Below are 17,183 nucleotides of genomic sequence, written 5' to 3' on the forward strand. Positions count from 1 at the left end.
TACTGAGAAAGCTATATACATACAGCTTCTATTTATGTATGTGGGAAATTTAGTTTTGTTGATTTTTCTATTGTTTCACTATTCTATTTTATTTATTTTGCTTCTAATCTTTATTATTTTCTTTCTTCTAATTTTTATCTTAGTTTGTTCTTTGTTTTCTGGTTCCTTGAGTATAGATTTAGATTGTTTATTTGTGAACTTCTTTCATTTTTAATTTTTTAAATCTGTTTTTGAAATTTTTATTGCAGCATAGTTGATTTACAATGTGTTAGTTTCTGCTACTAAAGTAAAGTGAATCAGTTATACATATACATGGATCCACTCTTATAGATTCTTTTCCCATAGAGGTTATTACAGAGTATTGAAAAGACTTCCCTGTGCTATATAGTAGGTCCTTATTAGTTATCTACTTTATAAATATATAGTAGTGTATATATATCAATCCCAATCTCCCAATTTATCCCTCCCCTCCCCCACTTCCCTGCCTGGTAACCATGTTTGTTTTCTGCATCTGTGACTCTATTTCTGTTTTGTAAACAAGGTCATGTGTGTGTGTTAAGTCGTTTCAGTTGTGTCTGACTCTTTGCAACCCTTTGGACTGTAGCCTGCCAGGCTTCTCTGTCCATGGGATTTTCCAGGCAATACTGGAGTAGGTTGCCTTGCCCTTCTCCATCCTTTTCCTGATGCAAGGATCAAACCCATATCTCTTAACATCTCCTGAACAGGCAGGTGAGTTCTTTACCACTAGTGCCGCCTGGAAAGCCCAAATAAGGTCATTTGTACTTTTTTTTAGATTCCACTTATAAGTGATATCACACAATTTTTGTCTTTCTCCATCTAACTTTACTCAGTATGAAAATTTCTAAGTTCATTCAAGTTCAAACGGCATTATTTTATTCTTTTTATGACTGAGTAATATTCCATTGTATACATGTATCACATCTTCTTTATCCATTCCTCCTTTGATGGACATTTAGGTTGCTTCCATGTCCTGGCTACTGTAAATAGTGCTGCAATGAACATTGGGGTGCATGGTTTTCTCCAGATATATGCCCAGGAATGGGACTGCTGGATCATATGGTAGCTCTATTTTTAGTTTCTTAAGGAACCTACATACTGTTTTCCATAATGGCAATACCAATTTACGTTCTCACCAACAGTGTAGGAGAGTTCCCTTTCCTCTACGCCTTCTCTAGCACTTATTGTTTGTAGACTGTCTGATAATGGCCGTTCTGACCAGTGTGAGGTGTTACCTCATTGTAGTTTTTATTTGATCTTTCTTCTTTGAATGTAAGCCTTTATTGCTTTAAACTTCTTTTTTAGAACTGATTTTGCTATATCTCATAAGTTTTGTTATGGTATGTGTTTTCACATTTTATGATATTTTCTAATTTCCCTTTTGATTTCTGTTTGACCCATTGGTTGTTCCAAAGTACTCATTTCTCACTTATGTAGAGTCTAAAAATCAAAATGAAAACAGACTCTCAGAGAACAACAAGTGGTTGCCAGAAGGAAAGGGGTGGGTTGGCGGTGAAATAGGTGAAGAGGATTAAGTGGCATAAATCTCCAGTTATATAACTAATAACTCACATGGATGTATTAATAATATACAGCATAAGAAACATCAATCAATGACATTATAATACCTTTTTATGAGGACAGATGGTTACTTAACTTATCATGGTCATCATTTCATAATGTATGCAAACATCAGATCATTATGTAGTACACCTGAAACTAATGTAATATTGTACAATAACTATATTTCAGTAAAATAAAAAAAGAAACAGAAACTAAGAAGTGTTAATTAGCATTAATTTGAGAATTTTTCCAGTTTTTTTTTCTGCCACTGATTTCTATTTGTATTCCATTGTGGTCAGAAAATATACTTGGTATCATTTCAATTTTTAAAAATTTGTTAAGACTTGTTCCATGACCAATTTTGTGATCTGTGCTAGAGAAAGATCCAAGCTTGAGAAGAATGCATATTGCCCTGAGGTTAGGTGGAATATTCTATAAATGTCTATTAGGTTCATCTGGACTATAGTGTTATTAAAACCCTCTGTTTCCTTATTGAGCTTCTGTCAGATTGTTCTATTCCTTATAACCAGTATTGCGATCTTCTGTTATTATTGTGTTATTTTCTAGTTCTCCTTTTCATCCCTTCAATGTTTGCTTAATATACTTGCTTCAATTTAGGGTACATGTATATTTACAGTTATTGTATCCTCTTGGTAAATTGACCTCTTTATCATCATATAATGTTTTTGTCTGTTGTGACAGCTTTAACTTAAAGTCTGTTTTGTCTTGTATAAGTATGGCCATGCCTGCTCTTTGATTATCGTATCTTTTTCTGTCCTTAAATCTAAAGTGTATGCCTTGTAGACAGCATATGGTTGGATCTTGTTTACTACTCCATTCAGTAATGCTGTTTCTTCTCATTGTAGAATTTAATTTATATCTAATATAATTAATGATAGAGAAGGACTTACTTTTGCCAGTTTTTTTGCTCGTTTTCTGTTTTGTAGCATTTTTGTCCCTCTTTTCCTGTCTTGCCACTTTCCTTTGTGTCCCAATGAGTTTCTATAATGATACACTTCAATTCCTTTCTTATATTCTTTTGCATATCATCTATATTGTGGTTGCTTTCTTTGTGGTGACAATGGACCTTACATAAAACATATTATATTTAAAACACTGTTTTATGCTGATAATAACTTCATTTTTTAAAATTTTGTTATAATATCACTTTAGTCATATACAAAACTCTACTCTTCTTCCCTCATCATACTTTATGTTACTAATATCACAAATTGCATCTTCTTAAATTTTATATATTGTTATCACTAAAGTTTTCTATACTTTATCCTGTTAAATTATGTAGCAGAGTTAAAAGTTATTCATGTATCACCATTACAGTCTTACAGTATTCTGTATTTGTCTATATGTTTCCCTTCACCAGCAAGCTTTCATACTTTCATATGCTGTCCTGTTGCTATCTAGCATCCTTTTATTTCCACTTGAAGGACTCCCTTTAGCATTTCATGTTGAGTCAGGTCTACTGCTGATGAACTCCCTCAGCTTTTTACCTGAGGAAGTATTTATTTCTCCTTCATTTTTGAAGGACAGCTTTGCCAGATACAATATTTTTTTTTTCTTTCAGAACTTTGCATATATCATCTCGCTCCCTCTGGCCTTCAAGGTTTCTGCTGAGAAATCTGCTGAAAAGCTGATGAGATCCCTTTTATGTGGCAGATCACTTTTCTCTTGCTGCTTTCGAAGTTCTTTCTTTGTACTTGACCTCCAACAGTTTAATTTTAATGTTTTAGTATGGTCTTCCTTGGGCTTATCCTAGTTTAGCCCATTAGGCTTCTTGAAATTGGATGTCCATTTCCTTTCCTGCAATTAATAAGTTTTCAGACATTATTTCTTCAGATTAGCTTTCTGCCTCTTTCTCTCAGTCATCTTCTGGGACTCAAATAATGTGTTTCTTTGTCCTGTTGATTGTGTCCCGTAAGCCCCTTAGACTTTCTCCACTCTTCATTTTTCTTGTTTCTCTGAATAATTTCAAATACCTATGTTTGAGCTCACAGATTTTTTTCTTCTACCTGATCCATGCGTGTTCTTGAACCCACCTATTGATTTTTTTCAACTCAGTTGTATTCTTCAGCTCCACAATTTCTTCTTAATATTTTTATTATTTTTTTAATATTTTTTATATATTTTTTAATATTCTCATTTTGTTTATGCATTATTTTTCTGAGCTTATTGAGCGTGTGTGTGTATATATATGTATATATTTTATTCTTTGTCAGGTAGCTCATATACTTCCATTTCTTTAAGATTGGTTTCTGGAGATTTTTCTTTTATCATAAACCAACTCTCCACAATTTTGATGTATTCATAACATTTCATGAAGTTGGTCAATATGGTGATGTAAGAACTTACCCTTTTGTGAAGGAAATAAAAGAGTGTTGGTTCTGTGTCTGCACTTGTTACTTTAATTCATCTGTTATAAAGGTCTTTGCTTTCTAGCCCTGGCACCATTTTATGTTGATATGTTTCAAATAAACTTGACTTTGCAGTGAACAACACTTGAGGGTTGTTTGCATTTTCTCTTTGGTTTCTAATTTTGTTCTTTCATTGGGAGACCTGGTAGAGAAAAGACTAGAGGATCTTTGTAATGTCAGTTAGATTCATACAAAATTATTGACTTTGAAGATAGTAAGTTTATCTAGCCTAACCTCATTTTTCATCCTTTCATTCTCAGAAATGATTTAGAAATGCATTTTGACTCTCAGGGCTTTCCTTCTTACTCAGTTGGTAAAGAATCTGCCTGCAATGCGGGAAATCTGGGTTTGATCCCTGGGTTGGGAAGATCCCCTGAGAAGGGAAAGGCTACCCACTCCAGTATTTTGGCCTAGAGAATCCCATGAACCATATAGTCCATGGGGTTGCAAAGAGTCGGACACGACTGAGCAACTTTCATTTCACTTATGGAGATTTATCTTGTTCCTTTGGTTGGGCTCATGTTTTCCTCTCTCACCGTATACCTTGTTTTACTTTGTATTGAGATTTGAACATTAAAAAAAAAAAAAAAAAATCAGCTACCTCTCCCAGTCCTTATGGACTGGTTTCATACAAGGAAAGAATTGTTGCTTTGAAAAAAGATGTGTAATGTGAGAGTTGTGAGTTAAGTTTTATTTGAGGCAATATGAGGACTCCAGTCTGTGAGGCAGCACCTCAGATAGCTCTGAAAAACGGCTCCAAAGAGGCAGGGGGAAAGGACAGCATATATGTGACTTTGGTGAAGGGGGAGTACATGCAATCAAGCACAGATTTTTTGTAGAAAGCTTCCGTTGGTCTCGTGAAGCTTCTGCTAGTCACGAGAAATGATCATTTTAGTGCTTTTCTAGATATGAAGGATTTTGGTGCTTTTCAAGATATGAGGAGAATCAAGAACAGGGCTCATAAACTCAGTTCCTGAAAATATCTTACTATCTATGAGACCTGTCCTTTCTAGTTTCCAGAAACACAGAGTGCCTCATTTCTGCTGTCTACCCTGCAGGGAGATCAGCAACTACAGTAGCATGTGATTTAATCCTTGCAGAGGTAGATGGCAAGCATCCATAGCAAATGCCAATTTGTGGTTGACAGAATGTTACCAATCAGCTAGAGATTTGGGGGTTTTCAAACCTTTCTTGTAGGTACATCCTCCCTGGATTTGTGTGTCAATACACACTTAGAGAGGTTTTACTTCTTTTGTCAAGAACTTGAATTTCTTGTTTCATCTAGCATCAGCCTGTGGTCCTTCCTGCTGGTTCTCCATAAGCTGCCCAGCTCTTTTTTGTTCTCAGCTGGGCGCCAGCATTCAGAGTATGCCTGGTCCCATAGATGCTTTGGTGCATGAGACATAAACCAGACCCTCACACGGCCTCCAAAGAAAGCCAAACAGTTGGATGCACACTGCACCCTCCCTGCTCCACTCTCTTCCTGCCAATTCAGAAATCATCAGATTGCATCAGCCTCTGCCTACAGGTCCTTAGTTTGTGCTAGTTTAGACCACTCACTGCCTTTGTTTTCAGAGGCCCCCAACTTGGCACCAATTCCTGTTCAGCACTCAGATTTAGGCAAGAGAAAAACAAGTCCCTTGGATAAACCCCTAAAAAGTCTGAATGTCAGACATATGTTCCAGTCTTCTCTTTCCCACCCCAGGGAGAAGATGGGAGTTGGGAGTTCTCTTATGATCACATGACACTCTGCAAAATGAGTGCCATGAATTTTCCTACTGATTTCTTTGTGACTGGTTTTGCACTTGGGTACAAGAGCCTTTTAACTTGTTTCTGGATTTCTCTCAAAGGAAACTGATCCATGTATTGTTGTTGAATTGGTGTCTCCAGCAGGGGAAAAAGGGTCTCGGACTTCCCATTATTCTGCAATTTTGCTGAAGCCACCAAACATAAATTCTTAGTAATTTTTAAAGTACACTCTGTACAAGCAAACAGCACTTTATCATTTGACTTTTCACTATAAAATAACTGACCCGTATAGAAAACTGCTTCCTTCATAGTGTTCAACTTACTGAATCAATGTTGTTTCTTTTTAGCTATAAAGCATTTTCTTTCTCCTGTTGGCTTACATATGCTGGAAAGAAGCTGTGCCAAGTGAGAAACTGCAGAAATATTCCCGTCAAAAAGTTGTTTTTTTTCATGGTCAACTGGAATGAAACGTAAGTTTAATCTTTATTCTGGAAGGATTATTTGTCCAATAAAGACCAGGATTCCTTCCACCTGCCCTCTCCCCTGCTGCTTTCTAAGTGAAAGATATAATTTTTTTAATGTAGCTGGTTGATTTGATTCAGAGATGTGGTAAATATGCTAAGCATACTAGGTAACCTAATTTCAATTCAACAGATTAAAGGTCCCTTTAAAAATCTAGATAAATATCCAATCTATATTATTGAACTGCTCAAAGAGGGAAATTGGGGAAAGGAGAATTATTAATCATTTGTAGACTGTGTATAAAAGGAATACCCTCTATTGGGTATTGGAGGGAGATGGATTTCAGTTATAACAAAGAAGAAAGATGTCACTTAATGACATATGTAATCTCTATTTTCTCCCAAAAGCCAATTGCAAATTTATTTAAGCAATCAAGTTTTTGTACAGTAACTATCTGTGCATTGTGTAAAATGTCATCTATTTGGGATAATCAACTCCTACCAAGATCTTTATTTATTCATTTATTTATTTTATTTTCAAATTTTATCCCTAACAGCTAAAGCAGCACCAGACACAGTAAGAGTCCAGTAAATGTAGCTTGGCAAGTGAATGAATTTTATGTAATAAGTGACTCCTCAAAAATATATTAACCAGCTCAGTTACTAGAATTAGGACACCCTGGTCCGATTCCTGGGTCAAGAACATCCCCTGGAGAAGGGAAAGGCTACCCACTCCAGTATTCTGGCATGGAGAATTCCACGGACTGTATAGTCCATGAGGTCACAAAGTGTCGGACATGAATGAGTGACTTTCACTTGACTTTTCACTTTTCTTCTGACTTAATTAAAGCTTATCCATGGTTGTTTTCAACTGACAAATATGTGCCATCATTTAAACAATTCAAGAGAAAAATTTCCTAATTCTAAAATCAATTTCAGAGAAAAAATCTCAAAAGAAATTGAAATTATTAGTATTAGTGGAATAACTACATTGGTATACTTTTCTTCTTGTCCTTCAAGAGTGCATAAGTGTTATCTTTCCTTTGGAGTTTCTCTGATTCCCCCAAGAGTTAGTTACTTTAACCAGAATTCTTTTCTTTCTTTTTTTTTGTCCTTCAAATCTTTTTATCCTTTTTCATACTTTAAACTTTTTATTTTGTATTGGGATATAGGCAATTCACAATGTTGTGGTAGTTACAGATGAATGGTGAAGTGATTCCGCCACACATATATGTGTATCCGTTCTCCCCCAAACTAACCCCCCATCCAAGCTAGCACATAACATTGAGTAGAGTTCTATATGCTATACAATAGGTCCTTGTTGGTTATCCATTTTGAATATAGTAGTGTGTATGTTAATTCTTCTCATTTTATTTCATTAAAAATATATTTATTTACCATTTTTCTAGATGCCTGGCCTGTAGCATCCTTTATGTATTTTATTGACATATACCCATTACAATACAATTAATTGCATGTTTTATTACTAGACTGTAAATTTGAGGACATAAACTTTGTTTAATAATAATATACTTATAATACACTCTGACTCCAAAGCTGAGGTTTTTACTGTGATTTTCATACTTTTTTACAACATATAAAATCTTAGGCTGAATATTTATGTTCTCCAAATAGTTCTTAATCTTAAACTTAAAAAAAAAAAAAAACAAAACAAACTCTGCTTTATTGTTTCAACAGCAGCTATGCTATTTTTCTCTCTACATTGCAGCAAGACCCTTCCAGAGTTGTCTGTATTCACTTTCTTCGGCTCTTTCCCCGGCTCTAAAACATACTCCAGTCAGGCTTTCATCATCTCTTTTCCACTGAAATTGATCGTTAGAGTCACCAGTGACCTGCAGAGCTGAATCTGATGTCTGTCTTCATCTTACATAATCTATTAGGAGCTGTTTCCCACATTCTTTCAGCTTTCCGCCTCCCTCACTGGGCATTCCTTCTCCGTATCCTTTTCTTCTCCCAGACTGCTCATAGTCTTAGCCCTTAAGTTCTGAGGTCCAGCCTCAGCAGGATCCAGGGGTACCCTCAGGATGAACGGCATCGGCGAGAAAAAGAGAGAGAGAGAGAGAGAGAGAGAGAAAGAGAGACCAGACTGGGGGTGTGTAGTAGAGTCTGGCAAATCTTTATTTTTTTACTGTAGCTTTTATATTCTAAGTTAGTACATTTTTAAGGGGAAGATAGTTTAATATTACATCAGCTTATCCTTCACAAAACCAGGGTGTTTCCTGCAACTTCTTTGTGAGAGTCTTATACATTACCTTCTGGCCTCGGGGCCTATTGACATTTTATGACCTAGGTGAATGCAAAGCTGTTTTCCATAATCTATTCTTTAATGAACACAAAGGTCAGTCCTTTTGCAGAAGTTATCAGTTAAATTTATCTAAAAGGTTTACCACACAAAGACTCTGCAGCTCTGGTGAGGCAGCCCCTGTTTAGCATTCCTGGTTAAAATGAACAATTCTAAACTCTTATTTTTCTAAATCTTTAACTATAACCACTTTTAGAATAATATTTTTATGTTCTCTAATAGGGCTTCCTCACCTCCTGAAGGGCTCTGGGCCTATTAGAGCCTTTTGTGTGATCAGGTTCTTTATGCTGTGTATGATTAAGGTGCTGTGAGCAGCCATGTGCATTAGTATGCATTTGCTAAGCAGGCTAGAATGCCAGCAAAGGGGTCTAAATTGAAACACTCCTTTCATCCTGGATAATCTTATAGGAAACCGCCATCCGGGGGACATATTGATTAAAGTTCTAGGTTGATTCTGTTTGGAGAGAGATCGGGGAAGGCCTTCTTCCTATGTCACAGAAATTAGGGGGTAGTCTAATATAGCAAGCATCAGAAAGACAGAGATCATCTTTAAGGTGAGCGCCGGGGCAGCTTTTCGAAATCCCTGAGGTCCTGATCTGCCTTGCTTGTCAGGTCTTCTCCTCATGACCTTGTCATGGGTGGGATCTCATGTGCTGGCTCCCGGCACTTAAGCTTCCTCTGTTGTAGCTATATTTATAGCCTTAGTTTTCTCTTATAGTCACATAGCATTAAATGCCATCTGTATGCCAGCAACTCCCAAATTTATATCACCAACCCAGGCATCGGTCACAAACCTCGTACTTATTCACTCAACATGTCTAAAACTAAGCTCTTGATCTGACACTCCAAATTTGTCCTACCTATGGATGGCCACCCTGGATGATCATTTCCAGTTTTGGTTGTTTAGATCAGATCCTTAGCCTGAATTTCCTTCTCTCAGACCCATTTCTCAGATATCCTACTGGCTCTCTCCTCAGAATATTTCCAGAGTGTCATTTCCTGTCACTTTCATTTGTATAGGCCACCATTGTATCTCCCCTGTATTCCTACAACTGCCTTGTGATAGTCACCTTACTTCTCTTCTGCCTTTATAATCCTTCTCATACAACAGCTCAAGTAACCTCTTTTAAAATATAAGTCAGGCTACATCACTGTGCTCTTTTATAATCCTGAAATGGCTCCCTCTTTCACTCAGACAAAAGTCAAAGTGCTTACAATGGTCCATTATTTTATATCAGTATTAATAGGGGAATTCTATACAGTGTGACTTTTTAAATCTCCCAATTTCACTATCAAAAAGTTATTCTGATTTTAGAAAAACTGTCTTATATAGAAGTAAAGAATGTTTAAGAAAAATTTTAGTTTTTAATCATTTTTAAATAGTAGAGTAAGGCAAGCATATGGTTAAAATTTGAAGTTTGTAGTACTTCACTTATTGAATTATCTCAAAGTATTTTTCTTCCTTTTTTGTGTAAAGTTCGTTCCTTTGATTTTTCAATAGCTGTGTAGAAGTTAATAAAAAAGATTTCTCAGTGACTATGAGATTATTCTGCCTTAAAAATCCATATGTATTCAAGAAAATGAATAAATAACTATAAAGTATGTATTCTTACTCTGGAAGAATTTATTTTTATTAATAAAAATGACAAAATGGAGATAGGCAGTAACTATCTACTGTAACTTATCGAATGTTTTGTCATTCTTGATTTGAAAAGCTCACTAATAAGTGAAGTTACACATGAAGAAGAGAGACTCAATGGGAAAAAGAACATTCCAGATTATGTGAGAAATAAAGTGAGATTATAGCTTCCATCTTGACACAAAATTATGAAAACTAAATAGAAAGTCAGTTACAGGTAAAAGAGAATATTCAAGAAACTACTGTGCATTTCACAAAATCATCAACATTTTATGTTGAGTTTCAAAGCTTCTTTTTAAGCTGAGAAATATGTCCACATTACATTGAATGAATATTATAACTGTGAAATAATATGAAAGATAAGAACAACTTTTAGATAACTAAACGTGATAATTTAATTTTCAATAATCTAAATTTTTGCTAATATTGAAAAATAAATTTTCTTTAGCCTCTCCTTTGTTTTCTTTCCTTCCTTTTTTAAAAAGTTTGTTTATTGGAGGATAATTGCTTTACAATATTTTGTTGGTTTCTGCCATATATCAACATGAGTCAGCCATAGGTATATGTATGTCCCCTCCCTTACTTTTAACTAGAATTATATTTCATCTGTTTTACAATGGCTAATATAAGTTATTACATTGTTGATGGAATAACGAATATACTGCTGATATACAATCTACCATTTATCACATATTGTGTTATGTAATATTTTTTCCCTTTTATAGATAAACAAGGCTTAAAAACGTTAAATTTATCACTCAAAGAAGAACATCTGTTTATTCACAGGGCCAACATTTGAATCAAAACCTTTGATTCATCTCCACATGCAGTTTACATATTGACATCTCTGAGTTATTATTAACTCAATGACAGAATGCCATAAACCACATATAAGTCACCTACCCCAAATTCCTTATCTGTGTTTTCTATCAGTTAAAGATATCCACTAACGTAATCTAGGAGCCTGAAATTCATCTTCAACTCGTCATTGTCCTATTCCACTAATATGCTGTCAGTCAATTATTAGTTATCCATTTTACCTCTAAAACATCTCTTCTGTCTTTCCTCTTGTTAGATGGTTTTTTTACACCTGGACCTGGACCTCTCCATCTCAGAGAATAGCATGTTGAGGGGAAAGATGTGTATTTCCTCAGAATCAGTTATGGGCACTGGTCTGAATTAACTGCTCCTTATTCCTCAGGCTGAATGCTGCCTGTTGTTGTTGTGTAGTCACTAGGTCGTGTCCACCTCTTTGCAACCCCGTGGACTGCAGCACACCAATCTCCTCTGTCCTCTACTATCTCCCAGTGGTGATTTAATCGCTAAGTTGTGTCTGACTCTTGCAACCCCATGGACTGTAGCCCATCAGGATCCTCTGTCCATAGGATTTCGCAGGCTCCTGGAGCTTGCTCAAATTCATGTCCATTGAGTCAGTGATGCTATCCAACCCTGTCATCATCAGCCACCTTCTTCCCCCTTCGCCTTCAGTCTTTCCCAGCATCAGGGTCTTTTCCAGTGAGTCAGCTCTTCACATCAGGTGGCCAAAGTTTTGGGGCCTCAGCTTCAGCAACAGTCCTTCCAGTGAATAGTCAGGCTTGATTTCCTTTAGGATTGACTGGTTTGATCCCCTTGCTATCCAAGAGACTCTCAAGAGTCTTCTCCAGCACCATGATTTGAAAGCATCCATTTTTCGGCATTCAGCCTTTTTCATAGTCCAACTCTCACATGCTTCCTGAGTGAGTGAGTGAAAGTCGTTCAGTCATGTCCAACTCTTTGCGACCCAATGAACTGTAGCCTGCCAGTTTCCTCTGTCCATGGGATTCTCCAGGCAAGAATACTGGAGTGGGTAGCTGTTTCCTTCTCTACACATTCTTCCTAGCCACCCATAAATCTATTTCTCCTAAACACTGTATTTCTCTTGAGACTCTTGTATCATTTCTATGTAGCCAAGATGACTCCTGAAAGGAAGGAAAGATACCCTTCTTCCTGTCCACCATTAGGAACCTCAGATCTCTCAATTTCCTGTCAAAAGCTCTTTCTTCTTAGATGCTTCGACCACCCAGGTATATTCCTCCCAGTCTTAAAGTATCTTTATACTTTCTAGGCAATCTCATATATATATTAATGGATTTGATGCCGAAATTCAATTTTTTTCCACCTTTAACAACCTTACGCTTATTCTTAGCCACTTTTTTTACCCATATCTACAATCCATCCAGGGTCTGAGTTTGATGTTCTTCACCTTGACATATCCAGGAATTGTACTGTCTATTACATCTCAGCAATCAGCCCCCAATTTCCTGGAATCTCATCATCACCCAGAATAGTTCACATTTAAAATTATAAACAACTCTCTATGCTTTTAGCTCTCTCATTTAAACGTTTCCTTTTGCCATTAGGAAAAAAATAATAAATTCCTTTGCCTGGCATACAGAGTTCTTAAATATTCTGGCAACCACCTATCTTTCTAATTGCATCCTTCATAACTTTCAGGTTAAGACCAACTTGATTATGTTTCTTGTTCTAGCTACAATGCACCACTGACCATTCCTCAGCTCCATGTGTATGTGCCTTTGTCTGTGCACTTTTTTCTTTTTTGGAATATTCTTTTCCAACTATTCACCTGGTTGTAGCCAACCTACTCTTTAAGACCCATTATGAGTTATTTCCTGCCCTCCCCCCATTCCCTAAGACAATGTTAATCATACTTTCTTGATGCTGAAGTTTTTGTAATTTTCAAAAAATAAGCTTATGTGTCAAAATCATAACAATCACCATAATCAATCTCATTACTCTAGTACTTCTGCTATATTTCTGCATTTATAAGATAAAACATTAAAACTTAAGAGAATGCCTCAATTCAAATAGTTAAAACACTTGTGTTACACAGCAGTGTATTAGAAGGAAAAATGTATGAAAACATCATTGAAATCGGGTCCTAGTGTCCTAGAGTTGTTGGGAGTATTAATGAGATCAAGGGTAACAGTGCTTGGCACACTTAGTGGTGTCTGACCCTTTGTGACCCCATGGTCTGTCCATGGAGTTCTCTACACAAGAATACTGGGTGGATTGCCATTCCTTCTCCAGAGAATATTCCCGACCCAGGAATCAAACCAGGGTCTCCTGCATTGCAGGCAATTTTTTTTACCATCTGAGCTACCAGGAAAGCCCAACCTAATTTTTTCTTTTATTTTAAGGATCAATTTTCCTCTTGAAATAAAATCACTTCCAAGGGAATCCATGCTCACTATAAAATTGTTTGGGATTACCTATGCAACCAATGCAGATTTATTGGCCTGGACTTGTTTTCCACTGTTTCCAAAACAGTAAGTATATCATTTGTGATTAACAAAACTTCCATCTCAATAAAACCTCCTTGGACCTAGATAATGTTCAGTATATGGCATAATGAGAAAATCAAGAAGACATTTTATTCTAAAATTGATCTACCTCAATATAAATCATGACTGTTGAAAGCAGGACTGAAAAGCAAAATGTAGAAATGGCTTTAGAAACAAGCTTCATGCTCAGCTTGTCAACTGGGTCATTTACCATGAAAAGGTATCAGCATGACCAATCTCAATTTCTTTTCCTTCTCTGACCAGCCAGTTTCTCTGGAATTACTAATGCAAAATGATTTAGATCAGCACTGTCATTTAGCAACAATGTAAGTCATGAAATTCTGGCTGAAGTAAAATTATTCAATGTAATTGGTTTACTGATCTTTTATTGCCAAGAAAAAATATATGTCAACTTTAAGACTATATTTTTCAGAAAAGTAAGCCAAATAAATAGGAGTTCTGTCAGAACTAGTTGCCACTGAAAAAGTAGTTGTCAATTTAACGGTAAGGATTTGGAATTATTAATACTTAGAATATTTGAGAAAGTCAGTAATGTGATTTTCTGTGTCATTAAAGAAAAATATTTTAAAACATCCGAGTTACGTTCCCTTGACAAAACTTGCTTTAGAATCAAACTGTTAAAAGAAAAAAAAGACTTTTGAAAAATTAGAACCTGTGTTGTTATTTTAATATTATTTTAAGTGTGTTTCTGCCTCTGCTCTTTTAGAAAGATTTGGTAATATAAAAATGTTAACAAAATTCTTCATCAGGTTTTAGTTCCCACTTTTAGTCAGTATAAATAAAATGTCATCAAAGCAACTGTGATATGTATTTTGGTTTTGTTTGCTTGTTTGTTTTGCTTTTGACCACACCTTGTGGCATGTGGGATCTTAGTTCCCCAACCAGGGATCGAACTCATGCCCCTTGCAGTAGAAGCACAAGTCTTAACCACCAGGTCTACGGGAAAGTCCTCTGTAGTACATTTTAAAGATAGTTTCTATTGGATTAATTATGACATGATGTGCATGTTTGTGTGTGTATATTTGTTGCTCTTTTATTTGTTTTCATGTTATAGCCAGTTTCCACATGTGTGAGCACAGGGAATGTATTTTCTTTGTAATTTCTGTCATCTAATATGGCACCTCTTATAAACAGGCAATCAGTACAGGTTTGTTTATTAAACTGAATTGGAAGAAAATCAATCTCTATAGGAGATTTAGAATGAAATAAAATCTCAAAAGTCTATCAGAAACAGTTCAACCCTAACAGGAATACCAACTGCTGTTAGCAGATATTTCAAAAATCTGATTTGTGGGCTAAGAACTTTCATTACTTTCTCACTGGGAGCAGCTGCACAGGTGCCTTTCCTTCTCCTGAGTGAGTTTCTTTAAAGTTTCATCTGCAGTGTTTGTAAGATCTAAAATGTTTGTAGGATACATTTGTAGCTACTCACTGAAAAAAAAAAAAAATCCATTTTGTTACCTCTAACACACTATTTTGTACATAGCAGGTAATCAAAAACTTGTTAAATATATTAAAGATCTGGAATGTTTTTTGTCTTTCAGACTAATCTTCAAGGCTTTTTTCTATATGCTTATTGTTGACAGTAAAATGCTCCCTCTGTGTTGTTTTGTCATCTGTCACTTAACCTTTGGTAGGCATTTTAGAGGCAAGTGATTAGAGACAATGGGTATCTTTAAGGAACGCCATCTGGGACTGATATTAAGTGCTTTTCCTAAGGGAAAATGGCCAAATTCTGAATGCTGAGACATCACAGAAACACAACTTACTTCAAAGAGGATGTCAGTAAGCATTTGTGGAAGTGTTTCCGAAAGATCATTTCTTATGAAAATCAGAAAATCTGCTCTCACCTGGGGTAAACAACGTAAAGAAATTTAGATCTTTTTAAGACATCAGAAATCCATCACGTGGCCAGTTGGGGAGATGTAATAACTCCCATTGTGTTCATTGCTTTGAGTTACAGAGATTCTAACCCAATTTATGTAATGCAGGTTTTTCAAGATCACATCAAATAAGTCACTTAATTTCATTTCCTTTCACAGGATGACCCCTGCCCATAAACATTTGGTATCAGTTCTGTCATTTATTTCAGTTCAAATTGCTCATACCTAGTTGTGTGGAGCTGTAATGAGCATTTATGTCTTTATTTTTTCCAAGATACACACGACTTGAAAATATGCTGACTTAGAGGTTTTCTATCTCTTTGTGGTTTCCAGAGGTGGGTTTCAGAAGAATCAACCAAGATTAAACTCACATGTATTGGTTATGGCTGCATCAAGAGTGTGCATGAATAAAAATAAAGTTCAACATTTTCAAGCACACAAACTCACTTTCAATGCTTTTAAAAAGACGTGTCAAGAACAAAGGTAAAATGTTGCCCACAAAAGTTTTATAATCCTCTCCTTTGCAGACAGGGCTGATACCACATCTGTATTCACAATGCCTCCACTGCAGTTAAGACAGGGTTATTCTCACCTTAGTCATTTCTATGAGCTACCTTCCCTACTTAAATTCAAAACAAATAGTGTGGTCCTTACTTAGCATTTCTGAACTTCAGTAAACTCCTTCAATGCAGAGATGCTCAACCCTGATTGAACAATACAATCTCCTGGGGAGATTTAAAACTAACCCAAAACCCAAGTTCTCCCAAAGATTCTAATTTAATTGGTCTGTGAAAAAGCGCAGGCATCAGTAGTTCCAGAGTTCCTGAGATGAGTTAAAATGCAAGAAAATGAGAATCTCTTTTGTAGAATTTAAAAAGAAGCCTAAGTAAATCATAATACAGTTTTATTCCTGAGACTGTCGTCTCAGGAGCCAACCCTGACCCCACTATGTATTGTCATTTCAGATATACCCTTAAAATCAAATAATAAAAACAAGTTGTAGATAAAAATACCTTGTCATTCTTCCATCCTGTATGATAAAGACTCTCAGAGCTCAATTCAAATATTTATATACGAAGATCTTTATGATGAAAGAAGGTTAAAGGACTGGCTAGAGGTCACTGGGCTATTTAGGAATAGAACGAGAACCAGAATGGAGGGTTGACTTCTGAAAACACATCTTCCTACTTCAAGCTGCCTCCCTTCCTGCCCTTGGATGCCATGCCCTGCTTCATGAATGAGCTGTGGAAACCTCACCAGCACAGGAGGGGACCTTGTCTCTCTTCCTGGCCATGAAACCTGTTAGATTTATGAGAGTCAGAGTCTCAAAGAGTTTTATAAGATCAGATCTTCTGAAAGTGCTGGCTCCAGAATGCCAAACCATGGATGCATAGAATCCTATACTTAAAAATGGGAGTAATTAATTTATTCTAAACATGCTTTTTAATTGTCTGAGGAAACAGGGGGCCAGAGAGGGCCAACTAGCCCATCTATTCTCCTGGTGCTCAGATTTTCATTTGGTTTATCCAGGCATAGGAATTTGTACAATATTGAAATTTAAAGGACCCTTAAGTATAGAAATGCTATGGCCTTAACAGGTAAAGGAGCAGAAATGATGTGGACCTAACGGAAGCAGAAGATACTGAAAAGAGGTGGTGACAATACACAGAAGAACAGTATAAAAAAGATCTTCATGATCCAGATAACCACAATGGTGTGATCACTCACCTAGAGCCAGACATCCTGGAATGCGAAT

General features: G+C 36.1%; 1 protein-coding gene across 1 annotated transcript in view; it reads left to right on the plus strand.

The window, feature by feature from the left end:
• The window catches only part of PIK3C2G (phosphatidylinositol-4-phosphate 3-kinase catalytic subunit type 2 gamma), a 410,590-nt gene that overhangs the window by 103,551 nt on the left and 289,856 nt on the right, over positions 1–17,183 (plus strand). Inside the window, exons 12-13 of the mRNA XM_061124127.1 lie at positions 6,107–6,229; positions 13,380–13,508. Coding sequence (XP_060980110.1) covers positions 6,107–6,229; positions 13,380–13,508 — 252 coding nt within the window. The remainder of the gene's footprint in view (positions 1–6,106; positions 6,230–13,379; positions 13,509–17,183) is intronic.

This window comes from Dama dama, chromosome 22 (genome assembly GCF_033118175.1).
Source record: "Dama dama isolate Ldn47 chromosome 22, ASM3311817v1, whole genome shotgun sequence".
NCBI classification, from domain to species: Eukaryota; Metazoa; Chordata; class Mammalia; order Artiodactyla; family Cervidae; genus Dama; species Dama dama.